The sequence below is a fragment of the Cervus elaphus genome, chromosome 5, assembly GCF_910594005.1.
Source record: "Cervus elaphus chromosome 5, mCerEla1.1, whole genome shotgun sequence".
Classification (NCBI taxonomy): Eukaryota; Metazoa; Chordata; class Mammalia; order Artiodactyla; family Cervidae; genus Cervus; species Cervus elaphus.
The window spans coordinates 20,758,176-20,780,809 of record NC_057819.1 but is presented as its reverse complement, the minus strand read 5'-3'; the positions used below and the strand labels follow the sequence as shown (position 1 = coordinate 20,780,809).

Sequence of the window (22,634 nt, the reverse complement as noted above, 5' to 3'; positions counted from 1 at the left end):
TTATACATAACTCATCCAAAGGCCCAGACTTAACAAGTGGCAGGGCCAGGATTCAAGCCGAGGCCAACAAGCTCTGGATCCAGAGCCCGGGGGTTCATCCCTACCTGCTGCATCACTGTAGCTCATCCTCAAGTACTGCTCCCCTCTGCAGACCACCATCAACAGGATTTTACATCTTGGTAAAATCTTATCCTTGAGTGCTTTACAGTTCAGCTCAGCAAAATTCTAAGCTAAGGGTTAGATCTTTCCTGATTTTAAAAGTGTTAGCAGAGTTTCCCCTTCGTTAAAAAGAAAAAGGGACTTTCCTGGAGATCCAGTGGCTAAGACTTCATGCTCCCAATGCGGGGCGGGGCGGGGGGGCGGTTTTGATCCTTGCTCAAGGAACTAAGATCCCACATACTGCAGCAAAAATTGAAGATCCTGTGTGCCGCAACTAAGACCTGGCACAGCCAGATAAATCTTTTTCAAAAAGAATTATGTGGTTATCTATGAGCCTGGCACATAAACAGTAAATAATAGCCGTAATGACTTTTTGTGAATGATGTTCAGCTTTACACGATTAAAAAATGCCTTTGAGTATTTTCTTGCCCGAAGTGCCTCAGACCAACCCAGAGGCTGTGTCGGGCCAGAGCTGGGGGAGACGGAACAGACTGTCACCGACACCATCACTGTCTGCAAGCTCCCTTCACTCTGCGGTGGTCACCCCCTAGAAAAGCAGAGTAAAGCCAATGGAAAAGCATCTCTGGGCATCTGTTTTCACTGCAACAGGAGCTGCTTCACACCCTCCCACAACCAGCAAAAGAAGTGCCGCACATGATCCAGGGCGACCATCCAGTTACGAAAAAAAATGGGAGGAAAAACAAATTCCACCGGCTCCCAAATGACCGATAGACTCCACCATATTTTGGTCCAACCAGAAGAAGCTGAAATACCCAAGAATTTTGGACTTCAAATGGAAAATCTGGGCACTCTAAACCAAATTGCCAAGTTCCAAGAATGTGGATACAGGGACTTCGCTGGCGGTCCAGTGATGAAGACTCCATGCTCCCAATGCAGGGGGCCCGGTTTCAATCCCTAGTCAGGGGACAAGTTCCCACAGGTCGCAATCAAGAGTCCTAATGCTGCAACATTAAGATGGAAGATCCCACATGCAACAACTAAGACCTGGCTAGCACAGCCAAATAAGTATTTTTAAAAACACAAACATGTGGCTACATCTTATGCTTATTATTGAAAGTATCTATAGGTCAAGTGAGCCCTGAAAGAGTGCCATGAATGGAGGATTATTATTAACCCCACGGAGGAAGCATGAGGTCAAATGTGAAAGGAAAACAAAACAAAGGTTGTTGTACAAAGAGAAAAAGGGACACAAGAAAATAGCATCAAGGTCAAGGACAGGAAGAATGAGAAAATACTGAATTGCATCCCCTTCTCTGGAAAATTCAAATGAATATAAAATGCAGTGATTGTTTTCTTTCCCCAATTCCTCCTTCTCTCCTCCCACAGCTAACAGATAATGTATGAAATACAGTGGCCCTTCCTCTTATTTTACCTTTCTTTGTTTTTATTTATTTCTACTGGGATAATGGCTCATACCGATGGCTTATTTATCTAAAATGAGCCAAATTCTGTTGCAAAGACAAACCCTAAATTACCTGCACAGCACCTGCCTCCCTTGCCTCGTTCTCATGCACGTCAGCTTCATCCGCATCTCAGCATTGCTTGTTTGTTTTAAATGCCAGACCTACTTAATAGATTAGTGTTTTGTGCAGAGCTTTTCTTCTCCCCTTGGAACTCAATGAGCAACCTACTAAAGAACTGGAATATAGGATTCTGAGAATTCTCCTGATCCCTGACACAATAAAGAATCATTGTGAGTAGAAAGAACTTCATGAGAGATGCCCTAAATGTCATCAGTAAACGTGCCTCATTTATTCAACATAGCACAGGAAGCTCACGAAAGGACACTTCTGAAGACGTGGATAATCTATGTCGGACCTGTCAGCTCAGTAGATAGACAGTCAAGAGGTCAAGCAACCTTAGGTGGACATGCTGCACCAGTCGAAAAGGTTCTAGGGAATGAAGATCTAGGTAAATGCCTTTTTTAAAAGAATAAGTTTATCTTCTTTTAAAACTATTTGAACTCACTTGAATGCAAAGAAAGTCCAAAAGGGAGAGGATATATGTAAATGAATGGCTGATTTATTTTGCTGTACGGTAGAAACTGGGCTGGGATTCCCAGGCGGCACCAGAGGTAAAGAACCCGCCTGCCAGTGCAGGAGATGCGTAAGAGACGTGGGTTCCACCCCTTGGTCAGCAGGTTCCCCTGGAGGAGGGGCACAGCAACCTACCCCAGTGTTCTTGCCTCAAGAATCCCGTGGATAGAGGAGCCTGGTGGACTATGGTATATAGGGTCAAAAAGAGTCTGAAGCGACTTTGCACACATGTGGTAGAAATTAACACAACATTGTAAAGCAACTACACTCCAATAAAAAATAATTTGAAAAAAAAACTCAAAAAAAAAGTGTGTTTAAGAAAAAAAGTCCCATAAAAATATTTTATTAGTGATCACCAGAGGATATGTAATTACTGAAACTGAATGCTTGGCCCTGGTGCCTTTAGTCACTGACTTGACTATTGTTGGACAGTTTTAATGATTTCAGAGATCTCTACTATCCTTTAAACTTGTTGGAAATAACCCATGTAGGCCCATTTTGTAGAAGGGCAAGCTGGGAGGTGACTTGTTTTTGCTTGATTGCCTAGCTCACTTATAATGCTGTCCACTATGACACAGAGGACAGTGGAGCCTGGCATGCTGCAGCCCATGGGGTTGCAGAGAGTTGGACATGACTGAACAACAACAAAGGACGACAGGACTGGGACTGGGCAGAGCTTTCTAGAATAGCACAAGGATTGTCGTTGTTGAGTTGCTCAGTCACATCTGGCACTTTGCAATCCCATGGACTGCAGCACAACAGGCTTCCCTGTCCTTCACCATCTCCCTGAGTTTGCTCAAACTCCTGTCCGTCCAACCATCTCATCGTCTGTCGTCCCCTTTTCCTCTTTCCCTCAATCTTTCCCAGCATCAGGGTATTTCCCAGTGAGTCAGCACTTCACATCAGGTGGCCAGAGTATTAGAGCTTCAACCTCTGCAACAGCAACAGTCCTTCCAGTGAATATTAGGGTTGATTCCCTTTAGGATTGACTGGTTTGATCTCTCTGAGAGTTTCCAAGGGACTCTCAAGAGACTTCTCCAGTACCACATTTCAAAAGCATCAATTCTTCAGTGCTCTATCTTCTTTATGGTCCAGCTCTCACATCCATACATGACTACTGGAAAAAACACAGCTTTGACTAGACAGACCTGTGTTGGCAAAGTGATGTCTCTGCTTTTTAATATGTTGTCTAGGTTGGTCATAGCTTTTCTTCCAAGGAGCAAGTGTCTTTTAATTTCATGGCTGCAGTCACTGTTCACAGTGATTTTGGAGCCCAAGAAAATAAAATCTGTCACTGTTTCCACTTTTTCCCCATCTATTTCCAGGAAGTGATGGTGCTGGATGCCATGACCTTAGTTTTCTGAATGTTGAGTCTTAAGCCAGCTTTTTCATTCTCTTCTTTCACCCTCATCAGTTCAGTTCAGTCCCTCAGTCATGTCCGACTCTTTGTGACCCCATGGGCCACAGCATGCCAGGCCTCCCTGTCCATCACGAACTCCCAGAGTTTACCCAAACTCATGTCCATTGAGTCGGTGATGCCATCCAACCATCTCATCCTCTGTTGTCCCCTTCTCCTCCTGCCTTCAATGTTTCCCAGCATCAGGGTCTTTTCCAATGAATCAGCTCTTCGCTTCAGGTGGCCAAAGTATTGGGGTTTCAGCTTCAACATCAGTCTTTCCAATGAACACCCAGGACTGATCTCCTTTAGGATGGACTGGTTGGGTCTCCTTGCAGTCCAAGGGACTCTCAAGAGTCTTCTCCAACACCACAGTTCAAAAGCATCAATTCTTTGGCGCTCAGCTTTCTTTATAGTCCAACTCTCACATCCATACATGACTACTGGAAAAACCATAGCCTTGACTAGACAGACCTTTGTTGGCAAAGTAATGTCTCTGCTTTTTAATATGCTATCTAGGTTGGTCATAACTTTCCTTCCAAGGAGTAAGCATCTTTTAATTTCATGGCTGCAGTCACCATCTGCAGTGATTTTGGAACCCCCAAAAATAAAATCAGCCACTGTTTCCACTGTTTCCCCATCTATTTGCCATGAAGTGATGGGACCAGATGCCATCATCTTAGTTTTCTGAATGTTGAGCTTTAAGCCAACTTGTTCACCCTTCTCTTTCACTTTCATCGAGAGGCTCTTTAGTTCTTCTTCACTTTCTGCCATAAGGGTGGTGTCATCTGCCTATCTGAGGTTATTGATATTTCTCTCGGCAATCCTGATTCCAGCTTGTGCTTCAGCACTTCATCAGCTCAGTGTTTCTCATGGTGTACACTGCATACAAGTTAAATAAGCAGGGTGACAATATATTCCTTTTCCTATTTGGAACCAGTCTGTTGTTCCATGTCCAGTTCTAACTGTTGCTTCCTGACCTGCATACAGGTTTCTCAAGAGGCAGGTCAGATGGTCTGGTATTCCCATCTCTTGAAGAGTTTTCCACAGTTTATTTTGATCCACACAGTTAAAGGCTTTGGCATAGTCGATAAAGCAGAAGTAGATGTTTTTCTGGAACTCTCTTGCTTTTTCAATGATCCAGTGTATTTTGGCAATTTGATCTCTGGTTCCTCTGCCTTTTCTAAAACCAGCTTGAACATCTGGAAGTCCACGGTTAACGTATTGGTGAAGCCTGGCTTGGAGAATTTTGAGCATTACTTTACTAGCATGTGAGATGAGTGCAATTGTGTGGTAGTTTGAGCATTCTTTGGCATTGCCTTTCTTTGGGATTGGAATGAAACCTGACCTTTTCCAGTCCTGTGGCCACTGCTGAGCTTTCTGCCATTGGAGTGATATCATCTGCGTATCTCAGGATATGCACAAGGATAAAGGCTTGTGCTTTTATATATCAGTGGTCATTTTCTTAGGCGCCCAGTGAGAGTTTGGCTAAATATGTTCTATTAGCACTACTGAAACAATTGACTGGTTTACTTTATTGTAAATAATAAAAGAAAAGTATGGCTAAATTAAAGTGTATAGAGCTTTGATTAATGATGCCTTTCTTTCCTTAAAACCTATACTCTTATTAGTCAGGCCCACAAGATGGATAAAAGAAAAACCCTATCAGCTAAATCCATTGAAATGGTTCATCTGTTTGGCAAACCACACACAGAGTCTTTTTTTACAGCAAGTGTTCACTTGAACACATCTCAGCCTCGGAGATACAGTTTAGGATAGTGATCATCAAGTAGTAAGATTTAAGAAGTATCTCCTGTTTCATTAGTGTGAAAAGACAGTTTGGCATTTGGGTCACCATAGCTTAGAGTTATCAACCCGCAGACAATTAAAATCTGCAGTAATCACAGTCAGATGTAGAAATGGAACCACTCATCAGATATGACCTGCTAATTTTCCTTTCCATTTGAAGGCAAATATCACTAGGTAGAACTAGGTGTGTGGTGAGCTGTGAGGTTTTATATGTCCCTAGATTGTTGGCTCAACCACAAGCTTGTCAGAAGCTCACAAATGGCATCTCTATTTAGTTGCAAATGTTTTCTACTCTAGCTTCTGAAATGAAGCTATTTGGGTCATCCTCAGGGGAAGTCAGCTGGAGGCCGCCCAGAAAGAGCGGGAGGAGGACAGGAAGGGCCGAGTGGCGCCATCACAGCTCCGCCAGCCTTGGCCACCTCCTCCCTTAGAAGCACCTTCCCTGAAACAAGAAGCACTGAGCTAACTGTGTGCTGACGTGATGTCCCGAGGGCAGCCCCTCCTGGCCTGGGGGCATGGGGGGGTGCTGATGCCCCTGCCTCCTGGGGTGGGGTCTGCTGCAGTGGGTGAGCATTGCAACCATGAAGTCACCCAGTTTTCCAGGAGGCCCCAGAGACCCCTGGAAGGTACTGTATGGCTTCAGACTATGGGAGTGCATGTGCTTGTCTTTACCCGGCCTGTGCTGCCCACTCGGAGGGCCTTTTAGACAACCTGAAACACAGACCTACTTTCTTCCTGAGATGTTTTCACACGGAAGGGCCGAGCCCCTACCAGTGTACAGACACTTGACATGATTTTTTACACAGACGGCCCACCCGCCCCCCCCCCGCCCTTAAACTATGAGCTAATCAGACTGCAGAGAAACATGGTTCATAAATCCATCGTGTAGGCCTCCAGTGACTGCAGACTTCCCAGACGACCATGTATCGTATTTCCCCACCTAATTGCTGATCCCTCTAATCACATCTATTACAGCTTTCATGTTAGGCTGTGCATTCTTTCAAGGAGGAAATGGCTGTCAATGACTAAAGAACTATTGATGGGCCTTATATTTTATGATGGATAATGTCAGAGTTACAGGAAGGTATGACACATGGGGGTGGGGAGGCACTCAAGGCTTGTCACAATCATTTTCTGCATGTCTCAGGGACACTAAATTGTTGCTTTTATAAAAACTGCCTTCCCATCAATTCTTCTCCGTTCTGGTAAAGCAACCCGAGACTACCCTGAAACAGCATAATTAAAACATATGACACCACTTTTCTAGTGGATAGTTAGTGGTTATGTTTTTTTAAGAGACACTGCTTTATATTTTTCTCTGGCTATAAAGTAATATATTTTCATCATTAAAGCAGCTTTGTGTGCTCAGTCACATCTGACTCTCTGCAGCCCCACGGACTGTAGCTCACCAGGTTCCTCTGTCCATGGGATTTTCCAGGCAAGAAGAAACTGGAGCAGGTTGCCATTTCCAACTCCAGGGGCTCTCCCTGAATCAGGGATCGAACCCGTATCTCTTGAGTCTGCTGCATTGGCAGGTGGATTCTTTATCACTGTGCCACCTGGGAAGCTTACAGACCATCTATTAAAAGATGATATGCACTATCCACCTAGACAGAGAACAGACCCCACAAAATATCTCTACCCAGTTTCCACTCATGTGGATGAGTGCAAATTTAGTTCAGTTACCACTTTATCACAGTAGACCAGACATAGGTTAAGTGCTTTATCGGAGACACCCCCCAGTCACTATGTCTTGTAAGTGCTGTTACTGTCCCCTGTGTCATGGGAGGACACAGTAGGGGCAGACAGAGGCTACAGTTAGAACGTGGCTGAGTCTGAATTGGAATCCAAGGTTCTGATTGGTGTGCTAAGCTCTCGACCTACCTGTTGTATTAAGTTTTTAAAAATATCCCAATTCATTAAGAACGATTAACGAACAGGATTTTTTGTCACTTTAAAAAAGAGTTGCACCTTTTATCTTCAGTGTCTTTTTTGCTTCCGCTTTTTAATGGTGTTCCTTCCTTTCATCAGAATATTTTTGGAGTGGCTGCTGAATGCTTTCGTCTCCTTGAAATGCCGTCCTTTTTCTTGGTGCCCCAACTCTTGAGGACTCTCAGATAGCTTATCGGTTGAATTTCTTAAATAATACGTGCAAGTAGAAACGCCAGGGTCATGCAACTCACAACAGTGTCTTTATCCAGGATGGTTGTGAATGCAGAATAACGTCAGGATTCACTTCTCAGAAATGGTAAGTTTCCCTTCCTACAAGCAGGTATCCTGGATTGAGCACTGATGGCCTAATTAGCCTTCGACCTTCTTGTAGCTTCTTGTAGAGTACTATAGATTGATTCAAAGTAGGAAGTAGGTTTTACTGTCCCTTAGGGTGCCTGGCTCTGCCTGCCTGTCTCCATTCACTTCCCTGAATGGCTTCTCTCCAGTGAAAATGGAAAAGGCCATCAGAAAATGCCCCATCTGCTTTTATGTTTTCCTCTTTGGAAGGAACTGGAATCCTTTGCTAGCTCATTTTCAAACTTAGATGATGTTCAGGAAACATCATACTCTAGTGTGGGACCAAGTAAACAATATTTATATATTGACCAACATTTACACAAAATAATATAGCTAACGTTTACGGAGGACTTTCTACGTGCCAGACACTGTAAGTGATTGCATTGAGCACTTAACCCTTTTTATGTATTTATTTGGCTTTGCTGTGTCTTTGTTGCAGCACATGGGATCTTCAGTCTTCATGGAGGCATGCAGAATATTTAGTTGTGGCATGTGGCATCTAGTTCCCTGACTAGGGATTTAACCCGAGCCCCCTGCATTGGGAGCTTGGACTCTTAGCCACTAGACTACCAGCAAAATCCCAGCACTGGGACTGGCTCTTTAAGTTAGATATTACAATGGTTTCGGTGACAAGATAGGGTTAGATTTAACCCCTAAACACTCCAGCACCTCACGACTTTGGCCATTCTGCTCTTTTTTTAATCCCACTGAACTAAGCAAATCTTCTTTGGGCCGCAGGTTCTTGACCTTGAAATACAGAGGTGTTGAAATACAGAATAGTTGGTTTTGAAGGTCTCTTCCACCCTCAGCCTTTCCCAAGTGCATGAATCTACTTAGGGCACCACCTCAAAGCTGGAAACCATCTCTTCTCCTCTTACACTTCATCATGACACTCGCCACCTTTGTCCTCTGGCCAACCTTCATATTCACCATGACAGTGCTTCAGCTAAAGGACACCAGAGCCGCACAGAGAGTTCCCACAAGAAAAGCCGCAGAGGTCCTTATGCACAAAAGGCTTGGACACCGAGGGTCTGGACAGAGCCAGGTGGCTCCTGCTGGGTCCCAGGCCCTGCCGAGCACCTGCAGAGGCAGCCGGGTTCCCGTCTTTCTGACGGTTCACGGCCTGAGACCACATGTGAACAGGTTATAACTTATTCATGACTAGAATCTAAAATAGCTTGTTATAACTAATTCACAGCACCACGTGAGTACTGGGTGTGCTATTTTTTTTTTTTTCAGATTCTAAAATTATTACCCTATTTCCACAAGCTTTGCGTCGAGCATAAAAGATAGGTCTACTTTCGATCACCCAGGAACAAAGAAATGTCCCATTTTTAAATGGCAAGACCCTTCCCTAACAAAGATACTCCATTTCTTTTAGTCTAAGGAGTGTGGTCCAGGGATACTTTAAAATACTGCTCTGGCATGTGAAGAAATTACGGGATGAGGTCATGTTTGAATCAGCACCGTGGCAGCACTTTTTTATTAATGCTCTGTAATTCTTGTTGAGATTCCCCACTCGGCACCCTCGGAAAGCCGTAGAAAAGTATCCGAAGCTCGTTCGTAATGCGGGAAGGAGTGCAGACATGGAAGAGTGGGCGCAGAGGGGTGGGCGGTGGTTTGCCAGGAGCAGTGTAGACTGCAGGACTGGGGTGGGGAGCGGGGCAGACGCCGAGGGTGAGAGGGCAGCAGCGTAGGTGTGCCGGGGGAGGCTGAGGGGAGGCAGCTGGCAGGCAGGGCCTCTGGGAACGTGGAGTTGGACCCCAAGAACGTCAGAGGGATATGACACGATCGGGGCTGTGCCTCGAGAGGAGAATGTAGGCAAGATCTGAGTGTGCCTAGGAGAGACGTCAAAGCAAAAGCAAGGTACCTGATTAAAAGGGGATAAGATGAATCTGGTTCAAGTGCCTCCGCCACTAGAGTCCCAGGGCCGTTTCTGCCTGCTGGTGGCCAAGCTGAGGCACTGCTTGTGGCCCCAGAAGAGGCTCCATGCTGACTCGGCCCCCAGAGGGCTCCTGTGAGCCTCGCCTTGGACAAGGAGACAGGGAATGTGGCCCTGGCTCCTGGACTGGGTACAGGCCAAGGATCAGGATGCACGCATCATGTGACAGTGCCTCATCCTCTCTTCCTGTGCTGCCTGGCTGGTTTACAAAGGAAGGCTGGCTAGGCCCAGAACGCCCTTGCCCAGCTTCCTGGAAACCCTGGCTGGTATGAAGAGCAAGACTCAGGACTTCCCCAGCGGGACAGTGGTTAAGACCCCTCACTACCAAAGCAGGGGGCACGGGGTTCAATCCCTGGTAGGGATCAAGCAGTGTGGCCAAAACAAAAAAAAAGCAGAACTTGTTGGTGAGTTTTTCTGTGTGTTGGATGGACAGCAGAGCCTTCTCGGTTGTTGACTGTCTCACCTGCGTGTAGGCAGTGGTGAATCCTGCCTGCGTGAGCAGTGGTGCTCCAGGCCCATCCTGGTGGTCTGCCAGGGGTGGGGGGAGGCGGTGGGCACTGCAGCCCTTCCCGGCCAAGACGCTGCTGCGAGGGACAGTGCTCCTTTCCCCCTCGGCCACAGAGCACTGCAAGACATGTGCTTTGTGGAGAGCATCTGAATCCCTGAACGAAACTGAGATCCACGCACAGGCCCCGAGGGCGAGGAGTAAGGCTCAGGTGCGGCATTTCTCTAACTGCCCTTTCGCTTGTGGGTAGGAGGTTCCTGGTTTTCCCCAGAGGGGTGTGTGCGAAGTGACATAAGTGATGGGAAAGCACTCTGTGCTCCTGTGAGCGGAGACAGTTCCATAAATAAGATCCTAATGTCATCATTTATACAGTAAAGCCCTGAAAGGGAGGAAGGGACATTAGTTTTGAGTTAAGTTGAGAACTGGACGTGAGCTACTGACAGGCCATTTGTCCTCAGGCCAAGACAGAGCAGACCCAGCAAGCTCAGGGTCCTCACGTCTCTCTGAGAACCATCACGGAGAGCATGTCATCACCAGGAGATGATGTTACTGTCCCTCCCCACTCTGGGGAGCCGTCGCGGCCAGGTGCCCACCTTTATAGAACTCGGCCCTTTTTGAGTGTTAAGTTTCTGAACATGTAGAGCAAACAGTAAATTCACAGAAATTTAATTCCTAGTAAATTCGCCAAAGGGGAAAAAAAAACATGGATGTGGCCTAACCTCCAAATATAATTAAGGTAACCGGTTCCGCAGGTGGGCCCACTTTGAAATGCCCAAGGGGAAGACGTGGGCGGAGGGCAGGCTTGCCCTCTGACTGCTACCCGGGCCAGAACCTAGTCCTCCACAGCAAGGACTACATCTCCCAGGGGAGACGAGGGCCCATGTGCAGGCCACGCTGCCTTTGACCAAGCAAATAACTGTAAAATTGCCGACAGCTCCTGGTAACACTGGGAGAAGAAATGGGATTGCCTCGAGACACAAAGCTGCCGTACTAAGAGCCCACAACGTGTAGTATGTGCCCTTTTGACCCGAAAACTGCAGTGTTTTCCCAACCACGCTTTACGGATGTCACCCTCCCATTACTGGCTGACATAGCTGAGGGGGCCTGAGTGCCTTTGCTCAAGCCGGATGCATTATTCATCTGCAGCAGACGCCTGCGTTTTCCCTTCATCCATCGCGCTGACCCTTTCAAGGAGGGGTCACAAATGCTCCTTCATGTCTCTGAATCCCATAGCGCCTCAGAGATGCTGAATTCACCCTCCCAAGACCGATTCCATCTCTTCCTCCAGACTGTCTGCGTCTCTCAGCTGCGTCTCCTTGATCTAAACAGGATGCTTCTGTAGCTTCATTCATGTCAGCTTCTTGGAAGGATTAAGTCGTTGTGGTGATTCCATGTCATCAGTAGCCAAGGAGATGACATTAAACCATTACCTTCTCTCTTTTTAAATATTTATTTTATATTATTTATTTGGCTGTGCCAGGTCTTAGTTGCGTCATGTCAGATGTTTAGTTGCGCCATGTGAACTCTTAGTTGCAGCATGTAGGATCTAGTTCCCTGACCAGGGATGGAACCCAGACCCTCTGCACTGAGAGCTCAGAGTCTTAGCCACTGGACCACAAGGGCAGTCGCAAACCATCACCTTTAAAGCAGCAGCAACTCTCTATTCTCCGGAAGTCAGTGACACTGTTTACCTCTTTGCGCTGATGAGAAAATAATGTATTGACAGTAATTTGGATCCCATTTGGAGATGAGACTTGTCTCCTTGGACCCAAGTGAACCTGTCTCTCTCACGGACATCCAACAACCAGAGGATACCCTGCCCAGATGGTATCTCCTCTTCTGGGCCTTTTAAGTTAGTGTACATTGTGGAAGAAGAGACACCAGCATCCAGATGGAGTATCACAGGGCTGAAAAACCCTTGTCCTCCAACTGTCAGAGCTCCAAACAGAGCCAGCTTTGCCCATTATATACCCACACTCCCCTGTTTATCTTGTGTTCCTTCTTCTCCAGACTGCCTGCCCGCGTGAATGGGAAGCTTCGAGGCCACACTTTTATTTCTGTAGTTATGGTGATGAATTAATGAATCAGATTGAGTGCAGTTCAAGTTGCTTACTCGAAGGCAACTAGAATGCGAATGCTTATTTAAATCATTAAATTTGTTACAAGTAAAACGTGCTTTAATATTTATTTACTTGACTGCCTCAGGTCTTAGTTGTGGCACACAGATCTCTGTTGTGGCTCAGGAGCTGCTCTAGTTGTGGCATGGGTTCAGTTGCCCCGTGGCATGTGGGATTCTTAGTTTCCCGACCAGGGACTGAGCCAGTCGCTTCAGTCGTGTCTGACTCTTTTGCTACCCCATGGACTGTAGCCCGCAGGCTCCTCTGTTCATAGGGTTCTTCAAGCAAGAATACTGGAGTGGGCAGCCATGCCCGCCTCCAGAGGATCTTCCTGGCCCAGGGATCAAACCCGGGTCTCCTGAATTGCAGGCAGATCCTTTACCACTTGAGCTACCAGGGAAGCCCGGGGTTGAACCCGAGTCCCCTGCGTTGGAAAGCAGATTCTTACCCACTGGACCACCGGTGACCTCCCCACAAGTAAAACTGAACCCCAGGCTGTGATGTGGAGAAGGGGTGCCTGCAGAGGCCACATTTCCACCTCGCTCCCTGCTCCTGATGGCACGTCACAGAAGCACCTATTTATTTCTGGGCACCTCATTTGTACCATCAGCGCTGGGCAAAACCGTTCTGCAATTTTAGTATATCATGCTTTCTTTGCCCAAGGCATGCAAAGTCAGAAGCTCATGGAAACAGAGGCTCTTCAGCCCCAAAGGCCTCGAGCTCCCCTGGTGCAGCACCCACGCTCAACAGCTGGCGCTGGGGCCCGCTGGTTTAGCGAGTGCTGACAGCTGGCCTCTTAGCTGCCAGGCTCCGAGCAAGGGCTTGGGATCCAGCAGTGACCCAGCCTGCAGTCCGTGCGTGGAGGCAGGAGATAGTTGCCTAGTTGTGGGCTGGCGGTGAAGGGCCGGAGGAGTGACCTCGCCCAGCCTGGGGCCAGGGCAGAAGTGAACTTGAGCCAAGAAGTAAAGACATGCAGGCCTCAGCTCGTGGGGAATGGTGGGCCAAAGGGAGGACACAAGAGGAGCCTTTTGGGCAGAGGAACCCAAGACAGGCCCCCAGAGTGCAGAGGCCAAGGCCCTGGAGGCTCACTGAGCCGCTGGGCGCAGAGACCACAGGGCTGGTCCCGGGGCTTCGTGAACCCACCCCACTCAGAGCCGTGGAAGGTTCTGTTAACGTCACCCTGCTCCCCTGTGGGGACAGAGTGGGGGTTCTGTAGCGATCCAGGTGAGGGTGATGTGGCTTAGGCGTGAGACAGAGAGAAGCAAGTGGATTCAAGAACTGTTTTCGAAGTAGGGTCACCAAGACACAGTGGTGGCTGCTCCAGGTGGCAGAGCAGATGGTCAGCGAGGGGGCTTTGGATGCCTGGTCTGTTCTTTACCTGCCTAGACCCAGTAAGTTCTGGATGGAATGTAAACGGTTCTTTATCATCAATGGCAAACCCCTAAAACACAGGCTCTGCTTTTTCCGTTAGCCACATTAGCACAGATTTAGGTCTGTCCTTTTAAATTATTTCTGGCTACGCTGCATGTGGGCTTTTAGTTCCCCGACTAGGGATCGAACCTGCCCCTCTTCCATTGGAAGCCCAGTGCCTTAACCACTGGACCAGCAGGCAAGTCCCAGGTTGGTCCTTTTAAAGAGGAGAACAACGCGACTCCCCTGGAATTGCTACGTGCAAAGCCCACCATAGATCCTAGGAGTGGATGTTCCCAGTGAGATGATGGAGCTGATGCCAGAGTGACAGACACAGGTCTGCTGAGAAGTAAACCTGGGCATCCTGACCGAAAGCTCCAGGAGTGGCCCTGCGTTCGCATCCGTTTGACGTCAAGGGCGTTCAGCTTTGGGACACTCTGCAGCCCTTCGTGGCTCACACCCTGGACCTGCCCTGCTTGGAGCTGGCGCCTTGTCATGTCAGCGTCCTCCTCCCAGGGCCACATCCTGACCACACCATCAGGATCTCAGGCACCATGGGGCTCCAGTTAGAACTAGTGTCTGGCCCGGCGGTCCTGTACAAAAAGCTTGTGGCCGCAGCAGGGAGACAATTCCAGGGGCGACAGGAATCTTCCTTGCTCCCACAGGCAGGCTGCTCTCGGCTCCTCCGAGGGCAGCTCTGGTGGATGGAAACTCCACTCTGGCGTGGCCTGCGGCCAGACCTTAGGTAGAGTTCCAGGCCTCTGGGGAGATCCGATCCTCCTTCCATAGAGATAACTCTCTTATTTATTCAACCCGTTCCTTCTTGCTGGATTTTGTTTCCTGACTCAGTTCTGACCGTAAACTGCAGTGCAATGACTGTCCTTACAGCTTCATCTTTCTCACACGGAGGTTATTATTTCCCTCTGGTGGATTCCTAGAAATGGAATTGCTAAAATAAATTCTAAGGTTCCAGGCAACACTTTGCCAGATCGCTCCCTGTAACAAGGCGCAGTGAACACTCCCACCCAAAGCTGCATGTTCCGTTTTCCTCTTGTGTGTCTGCGTGTGCGCTCGGCCGACTCTTCGCGACCCCGTGGACTGGAGCCCGCCAGGCTCCTCTGTCTGTGGGATTCTCCAGGCAAGAATCCCGGAGTGGGTTGCCATTTCCTTCTCCAGGAGATCTTCCCTACCTAGAGTTTGAACCCGCGTCTCCTGCATTGGCAGGCGGGTTCTTGACCACTGGGCCCCCGGGGAAGCCCCTGAGTTTCCTCTTAGTCACGGCTTTCTCCTTCTCCCCTGAGTGGCGTGTCTTTCTAGGATGTGCGGGTGAGCATGCTCCTCCCATGCTCTGGCGCATGCTCTGCCCTTCCCTGCTCATCTTCACTTTCCTTTGGAGGAGCCTTCTCTTGTGAATAAAAACGCATGTCCTGGGGTTCTAAATACACCCCATTCTTAGCTCCAGAGTTGGGGTGTAAATGTCACCACAGGACTTAAGAGATAACAGACTGAGCTTGGTGTCACCCATTGAACTGTCACCTCTAGAGCGGACCCTCGAACCATGCTGCTGCCCTACCACACACCCACCCACCGGATGCCCCCTGAGAGGTGGTGTTTCCTCTGGGGGTGCTTGCTGGCCCAGCAGACTAGGAAAAAAGCACCGTGAGGCTCTGTATTCACAGGGATAATTTATAGACAGATAATCCACATTTCATCCTTAGCATTTTCCAGTGCTGTGCAAAGGTGTCTTGAATTACTCTGGTAGCCTTTCCAGAAAGGCCGGCTGACTTCACTGAATCTCTCTAGTTACAGTCAGGCCAAGAGTCTGAGCCCTGAGTGAGTGGCTGATGATGAAGGCTGGAAGCTGAGGGGCGGGGAGTAGGGCAGGGTCTGAGTCTGGACTCAGACTCCTCCTCATGGCCCCGTGGGACTGTTCTCAGGAAATCAGAAGTAAAGAGAAGGGTCTGCAGGGGGGGCTCCCTCTGAAATGCCCCTTCATCTCCCTCCTACTCCTGGCCTGGCAGCTCTAGATGTCACTTCCTCAGCACCTGGTTCTCCTGGGAGGAGGCAGCCAGTGCCTCACCTGCTCAAGGACGTCTTTCAGGAGTGAGTCTGGCCTCAGTCAGCCACAGCTGGGGAGCCCGTGGCGAGGCCAGGGTTTGGAATCAGGGAACCTTGTGCATCCAGAGCCGGGCCTCACACTGCCCTCCACCCCACAAAGCCACAGGGCGGGGGTTGGGGGGGCAGGCAGCAGGCAGTGTCCTTTTCCTGCCTGTCACCCTGTGACTCTCCTGCCACCAGGCCCTGTGTCCCCTGCAGGTCACCTGCATGTCAGCATGGCAGCCACAAACCTGGAGAACCAGTTACACAGCGCACAGAAGAACCTCTTGTTCCTTCAGCGGGAGCACGCCAGCACGCTCAAGGGGCTGCACGCGGAGATCAGGCGACTGCAGCAGCACTGCACAGGTGTGGGGGTGGGGGCCCCAGCAACCTGCAGGGGCCGGGGCAGGGGGCGGGGGTGGGGGGCAGCCCCAGAGCAAACCACAACCTGTCATCAAGACAATTGCACACTGGCTGCCTCCAGAGCTGTGCCAGGGGCGTGAGAAGGGGGTTTCACTTCCCTCCTCTGGGTGGCTAACCCTGTCATCGCTGGAGTCCCTCTGAATGCCTTACCTCATCCTCTTTGCCAAGGCCACATGCACCGAGCGTAAAGCTGGAAAGCCAGTTCTCAGCTTACTGAGGACTTGAAGGATCCAAGTGCAATGGTTAGAGTTTATTAATACAATGCATCTTGGAACCAATGACCAAAGTATAACACACAGAGCAAGCTGCTTGGTAATTGTGGATGTTGGGGTACATATAAGGGGAAAGAAGGGTCCCCTCTGAACCCTAGTAAGGACAGTGGCCACTGATGGTCTCTGTTGTCACTTTTGCCTCTAATGCTGGCAATCCCTGCCCTGTCTGGGCAGGACCCTTGGGCTGATCATGGGAATCAGTTCTGCATTTTCAGAGCAGATGAAGGTTTTGAAGGTACAGTAATCATTCGCAATGATTGTATATGATCTCCTTTTTAGATTTAACGTATGAGCTGACAGTCAAGAGTTCGGATCAGACAGGTAAGAACTCCCTTCCCCAAATTTAGTGCCACTGTTGTTTCCTAGTGTGGCAGATGTTGGTGCCACCTGTTTTCACTAATGACACATGTAGAAGAAAACACATTTACTGTGAAGAGTTGCACGTGTGAGCAGAGCTCTCCAAGAGGAGGGCAAGGGCAGTCTGGACTCCCTAGGTGTGACAAGGGGCTGTCAGTGGGGCAAGAGGGGTGCATGCTCTTTTTTTTTTCTTGATTGACACATGTATTTAGAATGGGCTTCCCTGGTGGCTCAAATGGTAAAGAATCCACCTGCCATGCAGGAGACCCAAGTTCGATCCCTTGGTTGGGAAGATCCCCTGGAGAAGGGAATGGCTATCCACGCCAATATTTTTTTTTTTTCACGCCAATATTCTTGTCTGGAGAATTCCATGGACAGAGGAGCCTGGCAGGCTACAGTTCATGGGGTTACAACGAGTCAGACACAACCGAAGCGACCAATATTTCATTTAGAATGCCCATTCTCTGTGGGCTTCCCTGGTAGCTCAGTCAGTAAAGAATCTTCCTGCAGTACAGGAGACCAGGGTTTGATTCCTGGGTCAGGAAGATACCCTGGTGAAGGAAATGGCAACCCACTCCAGTATCCTTGCCTGGAGAATTTCATGGACAGAAGAGCCTGGCAGGCTGCAGTCCATGGGGTCACAAAGAGTTGGGCATGACTGAGCGACTTTCACTTCACTTCTCTGCTTTTCTGGGTTCTCTGGTTTTTTTACAGTGAGTATGCGTTCCTTCTGTAACCAAGAACGAGATGTGATATAAACCAGAAAGAAGGGGTGGAGCAGGGTTCCATCTCTGTCCAGCGAGTTAGCACAGGACCTGGCACAGCATGTGTGCTCTCTACAGACTGGTTGAACAAGGGGCCACATTACTGCGTGGCCTCCAGAACAGCCCTGAACGCCTCTCTCTAGGCTCTTGTCCCAGCAATGCTCCCCCAAAGCCAGAATCTTCAGGGACCTGCAAAGCTACCAGCCTGCTGGCAGCTGGGGCAGAGGGGACAGAAGCCAGGGCCTCTATGGCCTGTCCCAAATAGCTGCACCAGAGAACAGATGACGGTTTTAAAAGTGCAAAAACCACACTGGAGTCACGATGGCTTTTTCTAAACAGGCCTTCCCCCAGGGGTTACGGTTCAGGCTCTGAGAGATGCAGAGAGGGGACCCGAGGCAGGGGAAAAGTGGCAGCCTGGCATTGGGTCTTCCCCGAAACTTGAGAGCTTTTGTGCCTTAGACATGGAGAACATCTACATCTGTCTTTCCAAAATGGGCTTTGAATGGAGCAGACAGATGGCTGTGCTAACAGGGTAATCCTACGCCTTTGGAAAGGTCTAAGGCTCCCAGGTGGCTCAGCAATAAAGAATCCGCCTGCCAGTGCAGTAGACATGGGTAGGATCCCTGGGTCAGCAAGGTCCCCTGGAGAAGGAAATGGCAACCCACTCCAGTATTCTTGCCTGGGAAATCCCATGAAGAGAGAAGCCGGGCGGGCTACAGTCCACCGGGTTGCAAAAAGAGTTGGACAGGACTCAGTGATTAAACCACAACCAACCAATACTCTGAAGCTGCCCATTTTAACATCAGCGTTTTTTTAATTTGGAGACATCCTTTCATGCACTAAGCCACAGAACTGAACTGGACAGGGCCTCAAAGACCTCCTGATCACCTACCCTTTCCTGGGAGGAGAGGACACTGAAGCGGCATGAGGGGTGGGGTCCCGCCTTCCTTGTGGCCTGTGGGTACCACACCCATCTTGGGCAGGCATACCCTTCCCCCATGGGGAGGCGAGGCCGGCCTAGACCCCTGATCCTTTCAGGGAAGTCTCCCTGACCCCGTCCCCCCCACCCCCACCACCTAGCCGCCCTGCCCTTGGGTTCTCACTCTGCCCCCTCGGCTTGTCCATCCAGGGGACGGAGCTTCCAGAAGCAGTGAACTCAAGAAAAGATGTGAAGACCTGGAGGCGCAGCTGAAACTGAAGGAGGACGAGAACACGGAGTTGCTAAAGGAGCTGGAGCAGAAGAACGCGATGATCACCGTGCTGGAGAACACCATCAAGGAGCGCGAGCGCAAGTACCTGGAGGAGCTGAAGGTCAAGAGCCACAAGCTGGGCGTGCTGACCAGCGAGCTGGAGCAGCGCGCCGGCACCATCGCCTACCTGACCTCGCAGCTGCACGCCACCAAGAGGAAGCTCCTGAGCTCGGGCGGCACCTCGGACGGCAGCCCGGCCGGCAGCCCCGCGCTGGCCAGCTACAAGCCGGCGCCGCCCAAGGACAGGCTGCCCGAGACGCCCCGGCGCCGCATGAAGAAGAGCCTCTCGGCCCCGCTGCACCCGGAGTTCGAGGAGGTCTACAGATTCGGGGCCGAGAGCCGGAAACTGCTGCTGCGGGAGCCGGTGGACGCCATGCCAGACCCCACCCCGTTTCTGCTGGCCAGGGAGTCGGCCGAGGTCCACCTGATCAAGGAGCGGCCCCTCGTCATCCCCCCCATCGCCTCGGACCGCAGCGCCGGCGAGCAGCCCAGCCCCGCGCGCGAGAAGCCGCACAAGGCGCACGTGGGCGTGGCGCACCGCATCCACCACGTGGCCCCCGCGCAGGCCCCGCCCGAGGTGGAGACGCTGGCGGTGGACCAGGTGAACGGAGGCAAGGTGGTCAGGAAGCACTCAGGGACGGACAGAACTGTGTGAGCGCCCACCCCCACCCCCCGCGACCCTCCACCCCGCTGTCGAGGCACTGTGATCACCACTAGGAAAACACTTCATCCGCACCTCCTCTTTTGCTTTTTTTTTTTTTTTCAATCCCCATGCATGCCAAATTTTTTTCACACTGTCAACAGATTATTCTCCTGCTCCTCCTCTGGCCCTCTGCCTTGACACCGAAACACGATCTTGCCCCTGCCGCAGAATCCGTATTTACTAATCGCTGAGGCCAAACACCTGCGTGCCCACTCGCTTGCTTCCAGCCCCGCTCCGCGGAACCTCCGCGCACGCGCGCGCGCACAGCACGGGCCGCAGGCCGCGTTCCTGCTCGACGTTAACGAAATTATCCGATAGTCACACGCCTAATTCTAAAGTCCGAGCAACGCATATCGGCCTTGACCTCACGCCTCGGGTTTCCGGGGCGGCCTTTCCGGAAAAGCCCTGAGCCCTCCTGGAGACCCCCCTGACACACCCTCCCCGGGGGCGGCACAGATAAGCCAAGCAGTTGTATGTTATGTCACAGGAACTAAATAAGATGACATTACTCCTCATATCACCACGACCTGAATGTGTGTTCATATTTTTTGTTGTTTGTTTTATCCAAAATGTTCAAGATCCCAACAAACTTTATTTTCTAAACCTGCCTTCTTTCTGTTTTGTGTCTTTTATTAAACCACCCCAGGGTGGGCCTGGAGGGGAGGGACAGTGGGAGGGGGAGAAATAGCGCACCCCCACCCCCACCCCCAACTGCTGCCCAGACAGTGGGCTCACCCAGGGTAGGTCCCAGGGTGGGGTTCACTTCCGGAAAGAGGAGCCCCTGTTAGCTCGCACTACCCAGAGCTAGTCCCTAGAATGTTCTGCGTTTCTGGCAAAAGTCGCTTTTCCGGCCCTGCCCTCGTGTCCTGCTAGCGCTCAGCTCAGACCTGTTCCTCCCATGCCGAGTTAAGATGCTCCTCATCCCCAGACCGGCCTGGCCAGGGCTCCAGGTGCAGAGAAGGAAGGGACGCCCAGGAGCCGCTGGTCCTGGAAATTTCTAAGTCTGCACCCTCACAAACCCAGGCAGTTGGGGGCAGGAGCTCAGGCAGGGTTTAAACATCAGACCCACTGGCCTCACCCACATGCTGGCCGGTCTGCAGCACAAGAACTGGTCTGGAGAGTTGCGGAAGGGAGAGGTCCTGGGTGGTTCTGTCCACCTCTGCTCCTCCTCGACATCATCAGCCCAGGGAAGGGGCCCCTGCTGACCCCTCGGGGCAGCCCCAGCCTTCTACCCCACACCCTAGCACACAGTGCTTGCCTCCAAAGAGGCAGCTGCTGAAACAGACCTGGATTATCAGAAAACCACCTTTGGGGGACTTCCCTGGTGGTTCAGTGGCTAAACCTCCCAGCTCCCAATGCAGGGGGCTGGGGTTCGATCCTTGGTCAGGGAACTAAATCCCACATACTGAAACTAAAGATCCTGCATACTGCAACTAAGACCTGGCACAGCCAAATAAATGACTAAGTAAATACTAAAAACAAAAACAAAAAAACCACCTTTGACAATTTACATTAGAATTCTCACTTGTGCCATTGACATGCCAGGCAATTTTGTTGAGAAGGGAAAGAGATTTCCGTCTGAAAAGGGAAAGAGAATTCGACACATCTTAAAAGGCTCTTTTTGATTTTACTTTTTGAATACACAGAATCCTTAAAAAATAGTTTTTCTTTTGAAAAAACCATTCAGGTTAACATATAGAAAAAGATGAAAATGGCTGATTTCAAATGAAAGGAAAAAGCAGTGTCAATCCCCCTCCTTCTTCCAGCGGTCCCAAGAAGTGACAGCAGACGATCTAGTCTTCCCTAACTCCCAGCATATCCACCGCTGACCACAGACTTAGAATCCATTGTTGTTTCTTCAGCTAGAGGGTTAATCAGAATTCAGGGTGAGGCACACCCCTTGCAGGACCCAGTGAGAAATGTGCTTCGTGGTAAAGAGATCAGCTTCAAAGACCAAGCCGACCCCCATGGCATTCCTTCTGGTGGAGGTGGTGTAGACAGGCGTCCGGAAGGTGTTCTGCACAGGAAAAAGCGTGTGAGGGCAGAATCGAAAGTGAAATTGAAAGCTGCTCAGTCATGTCCAACTCTTTACGACCCCATGGACTATATATGGACTATACAGTCCATAAAATTCTCCAGGTCAGAATACTGGAGTGGATAGCCATTCCGTTCTCCAGGGGATCGTCCCAACCCAGGGATCGAACCCAGGTATCCCATATTGCAGGAGGATTCTTCACCAGCTGAGCCAGCAGAAGGGAGCAGTAGTCCCAGAGGGTGGGTGGGAGGGCAAAGGCTCATCGAAGAGCTAAGGATGCAGAGGGCTCCCCACCAAGCCTATGAAGCACGCCCAGGCTCTGCAAACACCCATGAAAAGCGGATAGGCGGCAGGGCAGGATCACCTGCCGTCCACACCGAAGGTAACTCCATTCTGATCCAAGGAGTGTCCACAGAATTTCACAAGAAGGGAGAAGTCACTCCTGAAGCAGGCCTGGACCACAGCCTCCGACCTTGAACCCGTGCTCCCCTGAGGAAGACTCTGCACGCACGCGTGCGCATGAGTGCATTTCCCGAGGACGGGCTCAAGGGCTTCCCCCAGCCCTGAAAGGTGAAGGGCTCCTGTGCTAAAAGGCAAGACTGTTGGAAACTGCCTGGTGTCTAACTCTAGTCAAGAGGAGACCAGAAGAGGAGAACCAGGACGGGCATCAGCATTTCACCTGCAGTTTGAGGCGATGGGCTTCAATGGGGATGATCTTCAGGATGGGCAGGTCAACCACCAGCACCTTGGGTTTGCTCTTGATAAGACATCCTCTTTCTATGTCCCAGTCAGCGCCTTCTAGATACAGTCCTGACACAAAGCATCCTAGAGGCACAGGAAGAGAGCCAGGCTTAGGCAGTTGTTGTTTAGTCCCTCAGTCGTGTCTGACTCTTTTGCAACCCCACAGGCTCCTCTTGCATGGGATTTCCCAGGCAAGAATACTGGAGTGGGTTGCCATTTCCTCCTCCAGGGGATCTTCCCAACCCAGGGATCGAACTCGCGTCTCCTGCATTGGCAGGCGGATTCTTTACCACTGAGCCATGTGGGAA

At 50.2% G+C, this 22,634-nt stretch overlaps 2 protein-coding genes across 7 annotated transcripts in view; one reads left to right on the top strand and one right to left on the bottom strand.

Annotated features, from left to right (window-relative positions):
• CCDC92 (coiled-coil domain containing 92) overlaps positions 1-20,158 on the top strand; it is a 34,795-nt gene extending 14,637 nt beyond the window's left edge. For 3 of the 5 annotated variants that reach the window (XM_043902045.1, XM_043902043.1, XM_043902047.1), the window contains 3 exons: positions 16,001-16,147; positions 16,756-16,797; positions 18,727-20,158. In XM_043902045.1, coding sequence (XP_043757980.1) covers positions 16,018-16,147; positions 16,756-16,797; positions 18,727-19,502 — 948 coding nt within the window. In that variant the 5' untranslated portion in view covers positions 16,001-16,017 and the 3' untranslated portion in view covers positions 19,503-20,158. Of the gene's footprint in view, positions 1-7,647; positions 7,670-15,982; positions 16,148-16,755; positions 16,798-18,726 lie in introns of those variants that run through there. The other 2 variants (XM_043902046.1, XM_043902044.1) reach the window with 2 other exon arrangements.
• Positions 20,159-21,159: 1,001 nt separating this feature from the next.
• The window catches only part of DNAH10 (dynein axonemal heavy chain 10), a 164,138-nt gene continuing 162,663 nt past the window's right edge, over positions 21,160-22,634 (bottom strand). Inside the window, exons 78-79 of one of the 2 annotated variants that reach the window (XM_043902040.1) lie at positions 22,265-22,410; positions 21,160-21,567 (exon numbers count right to left, since the gene is read on the bottom strand). In XM_043902040.1, the coding sequence (XP_043757975.1) occupies positions 21,421-21,567; positions 22,265-22,410 (293 nt within the window). In that variant the 3' untranslated portion in view covers positions 21,160-21,420. The remainder of the gene's footprint in view (positions 21,568-22,264; positions 22,411-22,634) is intronic. The other variant, XM_043902041.1, reaches the window with a different exon arrangement.